We start from the raw sequence: 13,446 nt of genomic DNA, 5'->3' as shown, positions 1-13,446 counted from the left end.
AGTATGGGTAAATAATATTATTTTTACCTATCGTCTAATTATGAGGAAATATTTGTATTTCCCAATTAATTGTCATATCTATATTAAAGTAATTGAGTTTGATTTATTTTTACCTACCCTTATTTTTGATTGGTCGACTTGATTGAGTAGGTAAGAAATATATATTTATATTATGCATTTTTTCAAACTTTGCAATGGTAAGTAAGATATATGGTTTTGGGAATTTTTCTATTGGTCGAGAAAACTATAGTCTAAAATTTATTTTTTCTATTTATTTTAGCTTGCTAGTCTGTGCACGCGTTAATGATCCGGCAGATCATTGCAAGAGGATTTCAAATTGGATTTGGAATTTGGTTGCGATTTGGATTTTGGAAGGCTTGGCATTTTTAGATCTCTTCTTTAATTTTGGTTTTGCGAATTGCAGGTTGGTGGCTCTTACTTCTGCATTTTCTTTCCAAAAAAGTTTGTCTTCTCTATGTCTGTAATTCTTGAATTTGATTTTCTCTTTGAGTTTTATTTGATAGTGGAAATGATCTTCCTTAGTGGATTTCAGTTTGTTGTGCAAATTTGGAATGGGGAAAGTACAGTTTTGGGCTTCTTGTTTTCATTGTGATTGTTGTGATTCTCTGTGGCTACTCTGTAAAAGTGTGGATATTTCCTTTCACTTGTCTTTGATGTCTTTGGACCTTTTCTATCTTTATTGAGATCCTTCTTGTTGATTGTTACTTTCCTTCCTCTCTCCTTTGTGGTTTTGGCTCCTATTTCTCAATTTATGCTTAGTGGGAAAGGGATTTTCTTCTGCAACTTTCTTCTAGTAGCTATCTAGTGAATATGTTGATTGTCTTTGATGATATTTTGATGTTCCAGACCACCATAATACTGACCAAAAATTCTATCATACATGCCAGAAACGTTACCATACCTACTAGGAATTTTATCCTATGTTTCAAGGGTGTTGAGTTATCCCAAGGGTCTCTAGAAGTTAGTTTTTATCCTGTTTAAGTGCATTTCTAATTGGTGTGAATTCTCTAGAGGATTGTGTTGTATGTATTGACATTTTCAGAGTTGATTATGGTATTTTTTTTTCCCTTATATTGTTTCATATTCTCCAGTAAGAAGCTTCATGATTTATCGATGAGATGTTTCCTATGCAATTTAATGCTCCGGTGAGAGGGGGAATGCCTCACTATTGAGGGATTGGTTTAATGACTCCAATGGGATGTTCTATGCCTCACTGTTGAGGATTTGATGTTGTTTGGACCCCTTTCATGATTTTCATCCATGATTGGCTTATGTTGGTGTTGCATTGTGAATGTTTCCTTCCTTGAGTTGACTTATGAGTCCTTATTACTCAATTTGTGCTTGGTTGTTGATAAGTTTATTGTATCTTCTTGATATTTCATTATGGTGTTATTTTCTCATTTGATTTGTATCTTTACCCTATGTCCTTGGTTCATGGATGGGGGAGTGGGCTCTTGCATGTGTTGGTACCAGGTTGTGAGTATTAGACCTCTACGAAGGGGGTCTAAACCTAGGATACCACATGAAGAGTTGATGGTATAATTGCAAGTGATAACATAATAATAATTGATTAGAGGTTTGGGTACTAGGAATACATCTAATCAAGATAAAGAATATGATATTGTATGTCCCAATTGGACGGACCCAGGGAAATGCTTTTGAGATCTTAGATTGGGAAGACCGTTGGAGTGGTATATCCAATCTCCCTTGATTTACTCCAAGGTGGATACGGATGCCACATGAGGTTAGCATGTGATGACACTTTGGTATTGTATCCTTGTGTTTGGATCTCATGGAGTCATGTTGTATCCTTTGGTTGATAGGTATCAACTTAGGTCTCGTGTGTGAGTTGGAACCTTTTTCATCTCCTAGTACAGGGGGTGGTTCCTTCATTGGTTCAACATGGTCGGGTGGTTGATTTCCTTCTTCCATTGGGATACTCTCCTTGGTGTTGCATGTGTGGATTGGAATTCTTCATGAGATTGCACTTTGGAATTGATTTATATGTTCTTGAAAAGAATATATTGTATCGTGATGAAATGTGTATGTAAAAGAAATGAGGTATTCTTATATATTGTACTATCATGTATTTGAGAAGGAAGTTGTAATAGGACTTGATATTAGAATTGGGTATAGATCTATGACTATTTCATGTTGTAAGAGACATTTGTGTTGAGTTTAAAATTACTATGGGAATGTATTGGTTTATTTGTACTTGAGATGTATTACATTCATGTGATGGATAGCATTATAATTTATGTTATAAAATGAATGATAGATATATGAAATGGATAGCATTGATCTATACTTGAGTAACTAGGTGATTATGAATACTAAAGGTTAAATGATTTGTACAATATTACGTGTTTGGGACTTTGTATAAGATAATAATGATGATTTAATTATGTAAGAGATTATGCATTCTTGGTGTTGTGTTTCTATATATAAATGTAGAAGGATATGTTGTAGAGGTTAGGAAGAATGCTTGATGTCTCTTTAATGTATAGAATGATTAATGTGTAAAAAGTGCTTATGGAATCTATGTGATTGTGAAATGGAGTAAACATGTGATTTTGTGTTGTATCTATATATTCATGCTTTGAAAATTGAGTTATGGCATGCCTTATAATGATTGATGGAAAGAATAGAATAGTTGCATTGAAGCTTCGCTTGAGCAGTTAGGAATTTGATCTTCTTGATAAATGGATGTTATGATAGAATATTGCTAGGTAGTGACGTTAAGATGCCCTAGGGAATAATTGTGTTGCAAGAGTATATTTGAAATATGGTAATGTTATAAGGTTCATTTCGCTTGCGTAGAATGGGATTACAATGTTTCTATTTGATGTTACATGTGTTATTGTAAATGAATAATGTTGTATCAATGCATGTTAATCTTGAAATAATGTAAGGGATGTTTTAAAAAAAAATATTGTTAGTAGTTTTTAGTTTATTTCTCTAGGGTATTTTGGTAGGCATTACATCTGGTATTAGAGCCCATGTTACAAAAACTAGGATATCTTGTTAGGGTTTTTGCTCTTGGCCTTGCGTGATGTACTATACTATTCTCTTAGCTTGAGTTGTTCTTTGAAATTTGAAATGGAGAACATCATGGGAATTTAGGAGATCTTATATGTTTATGCTTTGTGTTTCTCCCTAAACCCTCGTATGAGTCATAAGTTGTGTGCAATATGTGTATTCATTTCTTATGCATGCCTCTTAGATGAGTGTAACGTCTATACAACTCTAAGCGGTCTTTCTTGCTTGTAATATCTAGTGCTTACCCAAATAGTAAAGGTTGTTTTTCCTATATAATTTATCATGCTATAAAGTGAAGAGAAATTGTGTCTGTTCCTTTATCTAATGTTTTGTTTTACGATTATCTTGTTACATGATTTTCTTATGAATAGCAAGAGGGATCATCTGTATTCTACATATAAGAATTATTTTGTGTAGACCATGCTATGAAATTGAAGAACTTGTATGGGGTGCACCTATATAAGAAAATAGTAGTTTAAAGATGCTTTTCAGTTTTGCTTATTCTCCTATGGAAGAGGTAAGGAAGTTAATTAGTGTAGAATGGATATACGTGTGCGATTCTGCATTTAAGAAAAGATTGTTTGAATAAATCATATCTTTAAATAAGGACTTGATATTTCTAGTTGCATTTGTAATTTTAGCAGACCTTATGGGAATTTAAATTTGCATATCTTAGGAAATGATGTTAATAGTTGCATAGAATGACAAATGAGACATGCTTAGGAATTTCAAAGTTGTTCATGCTTAATGTTGTGCACATACATTGGTTGATTGGCAATGTTCTTTCTCTCTCTCCTCTTATTTAGGTAAAGAATCATAGTGCTTATGGTATATTGATAATGGGTAGAAGCATTGGATATTCATTGATAAATTCAGGTACTGCATATATGAAAGAAGTTGGATAAAATGAAATTGTATGAAGATTGAGATTTGTGCATTGTATCCATGATTTATTTTAAGGAAAGAATTGTTTAGATAGAAACTCTCTTGCATAAATAATGTAGGAAGTTATTGTAAACTCACAAGTTAAAAGACAATTGTATAATGCGTGTGTAGAATGAAGTAAAAACTTGGTGCATTGCATATATAGAAAATTTGAGATCATACCATTGTCTTTACTTGGTTTGGAAAGATAAAAGACTTAGTCTTGAGTGGAATCTGTGTTGTTTGTTGAAAATTTCTATTTGATCAAATGGATGGATTGAGACTATAAGCTATCTCTTTGACCTATTCAAATTTTAAGAAATCATTTGTTCCATGAATTTTAGCAAGATGAAATGGAAGTGCATTGAGTGAAGTTGTATTGCATTTTAGATGGCTATGCTTCTTGTTTGCTAGGAATGCTTAGTTTGCAAATGATTATAATTAAGTGATGGTAGAAGACAAGATTGAATAAGTAATATATGTTTGTGGTTGAATTTGTGTGTAACATTAAATGGAAAATTAAATGGTGGCAAGTAAGGCTAGGATATTAGTTTCATGCTTAATCTAGGAAATCGATTGACTAATGGTATTTAGGAAAATGATCATAGGTGGTTGAAGTGAAAATCTGATATTAAATATTGCTTCAAGTAATGAGATTTATTTGAGTAAATACATGAATGACCAAATGTATAAATAACATCATGTAGATCATTCTAATTATCTTTTACTATTTATTGAGCATTGATCTAGAAATGGTGTATGTATGTTAAAGAATATCATCAAGTGAATAAATGAAGTTCTAATATTTGTTTCTATTATAACTTGGTAAAGGTGATCATTTTATAGATTGGATATCTTGAAGATTACTCATGATTGAGTGTATTCCTTGGGTGTGTATGAGACACCTTATACCTCATTTCCTTCTTGTATGAATTATCCTTCATGAAAGATAGTTGCCTAGGTTATTGTAAAGAATTGTCTTGCAATAAAAATGATAAAAGAAATTTGGGGTAATGAACAAATTTATGATTTTAAATATCTAGTATGCACTCTCTAACACATTCAAGGCATTGCACCCTTGGAAAATATTATTAATTTAAAAAATGTTTTAAAATTTTAATTGTTAAATTGTTGTATAATTTCAATTTTTCATATTTTCTCCATTTCACCTTTTTAATAAACTAAATTTGACTCAAATATGATAAAATAAATGAATTGTATTCATTGATCATTTTGAATAAAAATAATGCAATTTATTACCTAAAGAGGTATAACTACGATCATAGTGTTAACAAAGATCTCATGTAAAATTAAAATATAATTCAAAATTTTAAAAAAAATATTAAAAATACTATATTTACCAAAAATAAAAATAATTGATAATGTAAAAATTAAAATAAGATTGCATTAGTAATGGAGTTGGCTTGGGTTGTGGGTTTGCTCCCCATTGATCTCAGTTCTACTCTTAAGACTTGGGTTTGTCGGATGTACATAGTTTGTAGGATTAAAAAGATTAGTCTCAACTATAAGAATTAAAATACTATTTATTTTTATGTAATTTTTAAAAATAAAATTAACTATTTACTATTTTATTTATCAAAATAACCCTTTCAATTAAATTAGAAAGAAGAAAGAAAAATGTAAATAAAAATATTACAGTAATATAGTTTCTCCATAATGAAATCCAAATATAGGTATATTAGTCATATGACAATGAACAAAACAAAAAATTGAGATGAAAAATAAGTTTACTTTTAATCAAAGTAAATAAAACTAAAAGATCTCGTCACATCATAGACTATTCTCACATTAGAAGACTTTTCACACTATTTATGGACTGTAATCTAGAAGTATCAATTGCTTGGCTTGATGATCACAACATTTCTAATTATTTTTTTTAATAAAGATAACGACATTTATCAAATATGACAATAAATGAAATAATAAAAAACATTACAATGACATCAGCATTATTAATATTTTTATAACCAAAATAAATAAAACTAAATGTCTAATAACGTATCACACTTGTAAACTCACTTTTGAAGGACATTACCCACCCATAACTGAGTAATCAAGTTGCGTTTGCGTTTTTAGTTGCATTTTTATACTTTAAAAAAATTAAAATTTATTTTTAATTCTTTCATTGTTTCACTCCTTTGACTTTTAACGTGATGCAATAGGATTATATGTCGAAAAAATTGGCTCTTTGGCTCGTAGTTGTGGTTTCCCTTCGAATGGATTTGTTTAGTTCTGTCTTTCCCGAAAGTTGAATGGAGCTGTGTTTGCAAAAGCACCCGCGCTTGTTTGTGTCAACAAAATTGGCTCTTTGGACCGTAGTGGTGGTTCCCCTTCGAATGGATTTGTTTAGTTCTGTCTTTCCCGAAAGTTGAATGGAGCTGTGTTTGCAAAAGCACCCGCGCTTGTTTGTGTCAACAAAATTGGCTCTTTGGACCGTAGTGGTGGTTCCCCTTCGAATGGATTTGTTTAGTTCTGTCTTTCCCCAAAGTTGAATGGAGTTGTGTTTGGAAAAGCACCTGCACTTGTTTACCACACATGGACACCAAATTCTTCGAAAATTTTGGGAGTTGAGTGCATTTGGCTGGGACATTAGATGAACTTGGGAATATAAAGCGGGCGCCTAGCCCATTTGTAATGGGATATGCTCCACAAGTTTTAAGCATTACAGAGTTGCTAGTGGCAGGTCTCCAGTAAAAGTCTGGTGAGCTCCAGTTCAGACGGTCAAATCTTTCAAACAAGAGGCAACACAGGTTAGAACTCGCTTCGATCATAATTTGTTTGTGCGTTCGCAATATCTAGTCCAATTTAGAGTACTAGAAAGGATAAAAGTGACTCAATTTTCTGTATTAGTCAGTGTATATAGATTTCAGCAGTGGCAGAGCATCCCTGCGAGCAATTTTCCTCTTTCCTGAGCGCTGTGATAAAATCTCATCTCTCTTTCCATTAAAACGAGTAACATTGTGTTGAATTGGATTATGTATTCAAGCATTTTAAGCTCTGCGCCTCATCAATAGAAAGCTAACAAAGTTAAATTGTGTGTATATACAAAGTACATTAGTTACTATTCTATGAGATTCATAGAAGCAAAAGCTAAGAGCTATTCACTTGGATTCAAAATAGGCTACTTTTTTATTTTCAGAACAAGGGGGCATGAAGATATCCTGGCATTATGACCCAATGCAACTAAAGAAAGGTATATGGTTTGGGTTGTTTGTTTATCTGGATGTCATCGTGTACACAGATAACAACATATTCCAGACCCTTGTTCAGGGTATACCTCTGCAAAAATCATTTAGATTAAGAAGAGTTTTATAAGACAGACCAGAAACCAGCCGTATTCCGCCCTTTGCCTGTTGTTTGTAGAGCTAACAATTCAGCAATTCATGAGTAGGGTATATTTAAAAACTTAGATAAAGCATTTATTTTGTTGGATCAAAGGTTTTCCTTTATTTTGTTAGACATAGATCTGGTGGTGTGTGGGCTTCAAACAAATAATTTCATGAGGCTTTTGTTATGGAGAGAGGTTGTGTTCTTGATTGACAAAGGATAATCATGAATATGATTCACAAGTGATGGGGAATATGTTGAATAAGCAGTGAGTAATGATTAGATAAAGCTAACTGACATTTATCTGCTGTTATTAGACAAATTCTAAGGTTGAGTGGAATAAAATAGCAGATTGCTTTGCCAAATGGGCATCTACTGTATGTAGGATTGGAATGTTACGGCTAGGGGAGATTTGCCTTTGGATTTACTCATATGTTTGAGCAATTAATTGGTGAGGATAGGAATGTATAATTGATTGTTCTTTGTTGGCCTGTTGGCCTTTCTTGCTTTGTAACTCTCTTATGTGTTTTATAAATTTTTTACCTCTTTTGAGAAAAATAAAAAATATGATGTTTTATCAAGATCCATATTTCATGATGCATGAATGAACAATTAACACATATTGTACCTAGAAGATGTTCACAAGGATAAAGCTTGAAGACCAAAAATTTATGTTGTTTAGTTCTGATAAAAATCATAATTTGTCACTACAAAAATACCTCCTACTTATCATTGGATTAGCTAAAAGGACTGTGTAGTGAATGCTTTTAAAGGCACAACACTTGCTAAAAGTTTTGCAAATGAGATAGTAAGTTAACGAGACTTGATTTTGGGTGAAACTCTATGGTTAAGCATGCTTGTGTTAGTGTACTTGTGGGATGGACTTTCAAAAAGCTTCAATGCTTCACCCTTAAGCATCACCTAGATATAATGAGTACTAGATGGATCATTCATACTCATGATGGATTTGTTAACTATTACTCATGAAATGTAGTTTGATGACATTTGACCTATAAACAATGTAAATCAATTTTGATAAAACATCATAATTAAATATGCATTGCAATAACTCTTTTTCATATAATGAAAATTAGAATAGTGTAATAATCACTAATCTCTTCCTATGTGTATGTAAAGATTCAGTTTAAATTATATATGTTATACATACACATATAATTTTGTAATATTTTTTAATTATAATTTTATATTTATTTAAACTAAATATATAAATTTCTTTTAATGCAGGCATAAATCCATGGACTGTCAATTAAACAAGCTGGATAAATACAAGCAGAAAAGCATTGAAAAGATCAAAGTTTCCCTAGAATGCCTAGACATCAATATCGAAAAAACAGACGACCCACAGGAAAAGCAGAGATGGATGGTTGTCAGAAAAGGGATTAGAAATACGCTCGACTCATACAACTCTTCTGCTGAGATACAAATTTGTGCATTAGAATCTACAAGTGGTAGAGGGGAGGCAAAATGGTTAGATATTGATCATTCAGTTAGCAAAAAGGACGTCCATGAGCATATGTTCCCTTTCTACAAAGATCAGACAAGGGTCAAGACATATGCTATATCTAAGTGTGTAAATCCCTTTGCAACTGCGCTAATATACCCTAGATGGTTGGCAGGTCATCATAATTTGCCCCGAAATAATGAGCTGCCCTTGTATTTCTGTAAACAATTATATGCAGAAATATATGAGCAGAAAAGTGTTGATTACACATCTACGCCTCATAATGCTGTAAAGCATCAATATCAAAGAAAAGATGACGGGTCTGCACAAAAAAAGAGGCGTTTGGATCAGTACATGTCAACGGAACACATCTGCCCTCCATATGATGATGATAAATTCATCCATGCAAATATAGTTTCACCAGGTGATGTTGCACAGACTAGTGGAGAGGAGCTACAAAAATCATGCACACCAGCCATCCATTTATTGCATGCATATCAGTATATCAGCGTCAGAGATGGCATTTCTCTAGACTCTGTGCATTCTCGTGTTAAATGCCGTGTGGAAAAATCAATGACTAATTCCCCTGCAGCAACTATTAATGAATATCATCCTACTGCCGTTTCAGAAATTAAATCAGGATCGTCTGACGAGGAGCTCTTAGTTGATGAAGCAGCCACTGCTAAACCAGGATCACCCAAGGGGCATTTATCAGCAGCTGCTAGTGAATATCTTCCCAGTATTGTTTCAGGAATTAAACCAGGATTATCCAAGGGGTTTTTATTCGATGATGCAGCAAATGCTGATGAATATCCTCATATGACTGTCTCAGAAATTATATTAGGATCATCTGGAAAGTGGGTCTTAATTGATGATGCAGCAACTGCTAAAGCAGAATCATACAAGGGGCTTTTATCTGATGATGCAGCAGCTGCTAATGAATATCTTCCTAGTATTGTTTCAGGAATTCAACCAGGACCATCCAAGGGGCTTTTATTTGATGATGCAGCGACTACTGATGAATATCCTCGTAGTATTGTCCCAGAAATTATATCAGGATCATCCGAGGGGCATTTATCTGATGGGATGAATATTCCAGAGTTAGACATGAGCTTTTCTACAGACAATCCAATTGAGTATTTTACAAATTATCTAGACAATGCTACTACTGATGAAGCTTATCAATTCCAGGGCTTTGATAATCAGGTATTTAAATTATTTTATAGTATTCATACAAATTTTAATTTGATATCTATTTTATAAATAGTTTAATCTGATAAAAAAATATTAGTAGCATGCACGAGATCATGTCACTCAATCAATCCTACATCAGATCAAGATGACTGTGGGTAATGAGCCAGGTTATGGAGATTTGGGGCATAAATAAGGTTATACAATGCTTAAAAACACACACATAATTTTGAATCTTTTTCACTGTAACACGAGTTAATAGTAATACTAGTACCTTTTTTATTTCCACGCAAATGCATATTCTTTCATGGTTTATCGATTTGTCGCAGACCAACACTTCAAAGAACGCATTCCCCTGCAATTGAATACATATGCCACAGAAAATTTTATTTAGAATGTTGTTTCTTGTTTTCAGTTTGGGAGTTCTCTGCTTTCTTAGACCTGCACACCCTCTAATTTAGCAGCTGGTTAATTTGAGTTTGACCACAAAGCGCAGCTCTAAGAAAAGGTTTGCTAAATTGATCTTGCTTTTAAGAGCGAGTACAAAATGACTATCAGTTATTCCTATTTAATTCGCCCCAATTCGCTCCTGTTCGATTAATCTAGGAATCACAGCAATTTTGAGTACTGCTTTGGTCTTTTTGAAGAGCTGACTGTGAATTTTGAATGGTGTATTGGCGTTCTTCTTCGCCAAAATGCCCTGCATCTTGCCTTTAGCCCAGTCGCCTCCTATTCCCACTCCTCTCTGCATTTTTCTTTTCTGTTCGACCCCAACCCTGTCGCTCACGCTCATGTCTGTCTACTATATCTGTTCCACACGAATTTGCTGCGTTCTCCTCTCTTTCCCCTGCTTTCAAACCGCTCCAAAATTAGCCCCATTTTGCTTTGCCTCTCGTGTCTCTGCCGTGAGGTCGCATTTCTCCCTCTCAGCAAACTTCATTCGCTCTCATGCCAATGCTTCTTATTACCAACATTTTTGTATTTTTTTTTTCCATTTCTTCAATACAAAAAAAATGCTTTTAATTACCACACTATTATTTGGGAGCATGGTGGACCGCTGAATCAGCAGTTGGACAGAAAAGGTAGATATGAGAGCATTAAGTCAGACTGTTTTTAGGTCAATGCATTCTACCATAGGCTAGTGGAGGATATAATCAGGAGTTGGATAGAAAAGGGGGATAAAAGATCTTAGGATAGACTGGTTTTAGGTCAAGACTAACATTAATCATTGCATCAAAGAGATATGGGACAAAGATACGAGACAAGTGGAATGGAAGAATTTATGAGTATAAAATAATAGTTGACAAGTTTTATGAGCAAGTTAGAGTTAAAATCAGAATTAAGGGAGACTTTTTTTTTTGGAATAATTTGATACTGATCTTAAGGTCAAACAAGGGTGTCATGTTTTCTCCATCATGTTTTGTTTATATATTAACTAGCAATTGCACTTTGGTGTGCAATGGGTACGTCGAAGAGGTTGTGGAAGGCCAATTAGAAAAAAATTGGTTTTTTTTCATACATTTATGTTGTACATGAGGTCAATAAGTAGGTCATAAATGGTGTTGTTTGTTGAGAGAGGGGAAGATATAGGGATAGAGGGAGAGATGGAAGTAGAATATGGAGAGTTAGAGATAGAAAGGAAAAGAGATATAGATCTAGAAGCATAGGAAGGGGGAAATGGAGAGAAAGGAAAAGAGATGGATGGATAGCGAGAGGGATCCATGTGTAGAGATAGAAGAGGAAAGAGGAAGAGGAAGATATCTAAGTAGAGATGAATATAGAGTTAGAGAAGGAGAGAAATATATAGAGAGCTAGAGAGACTTAGAGGGAGAGATGAAGATAAAGAGATAGAGAGAGATAAGAGAAAAAGATAACGCAGAACCGATGGAGAGATATAGAGGAAGAGGAAGAGGAAGAGCCTAAGAGATAGACGTTGGTATAGATGTTGAGGATAGAGAGAGGGGGAGAGATAGAAAGGCAAACAAATAGAAAGAGAGAGAGGGGGAGAGATAGAAAGGCAAACAAATAGAAAGAGAGAGAGGGGGAGAGGCAATGAGACTCAGTCATAGCATTGAAGCATTTGCATCACTCGCTTATTAAACCTGCATGGCTGCATGCAAATAAAACACAAGTGAAGCTTCTATGGTCAGGGTGTGTTCCAGAATGTTTCATTAAAAAAATATTTTGAGAGCATCCTTCCACAACCCATTCTGTGCATATCCTGCAACAATGGCATTCCAAGAGATGACATCTCTTTGAGTTATTTTGTCAAACAGTTCACGTGCCTTGTGTATGCTTCCACATTTTGAATAACATCTGGAAAAAAGCTGTTTTCTATTATGCTTTGATGGATTTTAATACCTTGCTCCAAAACCCCCATTTTTGCGCGGGCTGGGAGGATGCGAGCAAAGGTTGCGGAGTCTGGCTTTACACCTTTCGATTGCATTTGCTTGTGAGTTTTCCAAGGCCTTTTCAACAAACCCATTTTGTGCGTATCCTGCAATCATTGCCACATTTAGCGTACATGTCTATTAGGGAATTCGTCACTACAATATCTAGCATATATCCACTTTCGATTTTGATTTATGGATTTTCATACCCTGTTCTAAACCTCCCATTTTGGCACAAGCCGGGAGGATGCTAGCACAGGTTGTCGAGTTTGGCTTTACACATGTCAATTGCATTTCCCTAAATACCTCCAAGGCTTTTTCAACAAACCCATTTTGTGCGTACCCTGTAATCAGCTTACACCAAGAGATGATATCTCGTCCAGGCATCGCTTTGAAAAGCTTAACAACCTCGCCAAGAAGACCATTTTGTGCATATCGTGCAACCAACGAATTCCATGAAACCACACTTCTCTGAGGTATTTTGTCAAACAGTTCACGTGCCTTGTTTATGCTTCCACATTTTGTGTACATGTCTATCAAGTCATTTATGACTATGATATAAAAATTCCACATTTAATTTAACTCTTATGGATGTCCATACCCGTTTCTAAAGCTCCCATTTTGACACAGGCTGAGACAATACTGGCTAAGGTTGTCGAGTTTGGTTTCAAACCTGCTAATTGCATTTTCTCAAATGCCTCCACAGCCTTTTCAAACAACCCATTTTGTGTATATCCTCCAAGGCACTCCATGATACAACATATGGACGAGGCATTTCTTTGAAAACCCTTAAAGCATCGTCAAGATTACCATTTTGTGCATATCCCGAAATATGTGTATTCCATGATATTGCAGTTTTGTTAGCCAATTTGTCAACCACTTCACGTGCCTTGTCTAAGCTTCCACATTTTGCATACATGTCTATCAGGGCATTTGCAACCACATCTGACAGATATCCTCGTTCGATTATACTATCATGGACACCCATACCTTTCTCCAAAGCTCTGATTTTGGCACAGGATGGGAGTAAGGCAGCAAAGGTGAAATGATCCAGTTGGATATCTGTTTGTT

General features: G+C 34.4%; 1 protein-coding gene across 1 annotated transcript; it reads right to left on the bottom strand.

The window, feature by feature from the left end:
• Positions 1–10,698: 10,698 nt before the first annotated feature.
• Positions 10,699–12,762, bottom strand: LOC131859965 (putative pentatricopeptide repeat-containing protein At3g49142). The gene is made up of 4 exons (XM_059214283.1): positions 12,585–12,762; positions 12,347–12,482; positions 12,088–12,206; positions 10,699–10,832 (listed from the first exon to the last, which is right to left on the bottom strand). Exons 1-4 carry the CDS (start codon positions 12,760–12,762, stop codon positions 10,699–10,701), a joined length of 567 nt encoding a protein of 188 aa, XP_059070266.1.
• Positions 12,763–13,446: the final 684 nt, after the last annotated feature.

This window comes from Cryptomeria japonica, chromosome 2 (assembly GCF_030272615.1).
Source record: "Cryptomeria japonica chromosome 2, Sugi_1.0, whole genome shotgun sequence".
Taxonomy (NCBI): domain Eukaryota; kingdom Viridiplantae; phylum Streptophyta; class Pinopsida; order Cupressales; family Cupressaceae; genus Cryptomeria; species Cryptomeria japonica.
The sequence above is the reverse complement of the archived record's forward strand: the minus strand, read 5'-3'. Positions and strand labels throughout refer to the sequence as shown.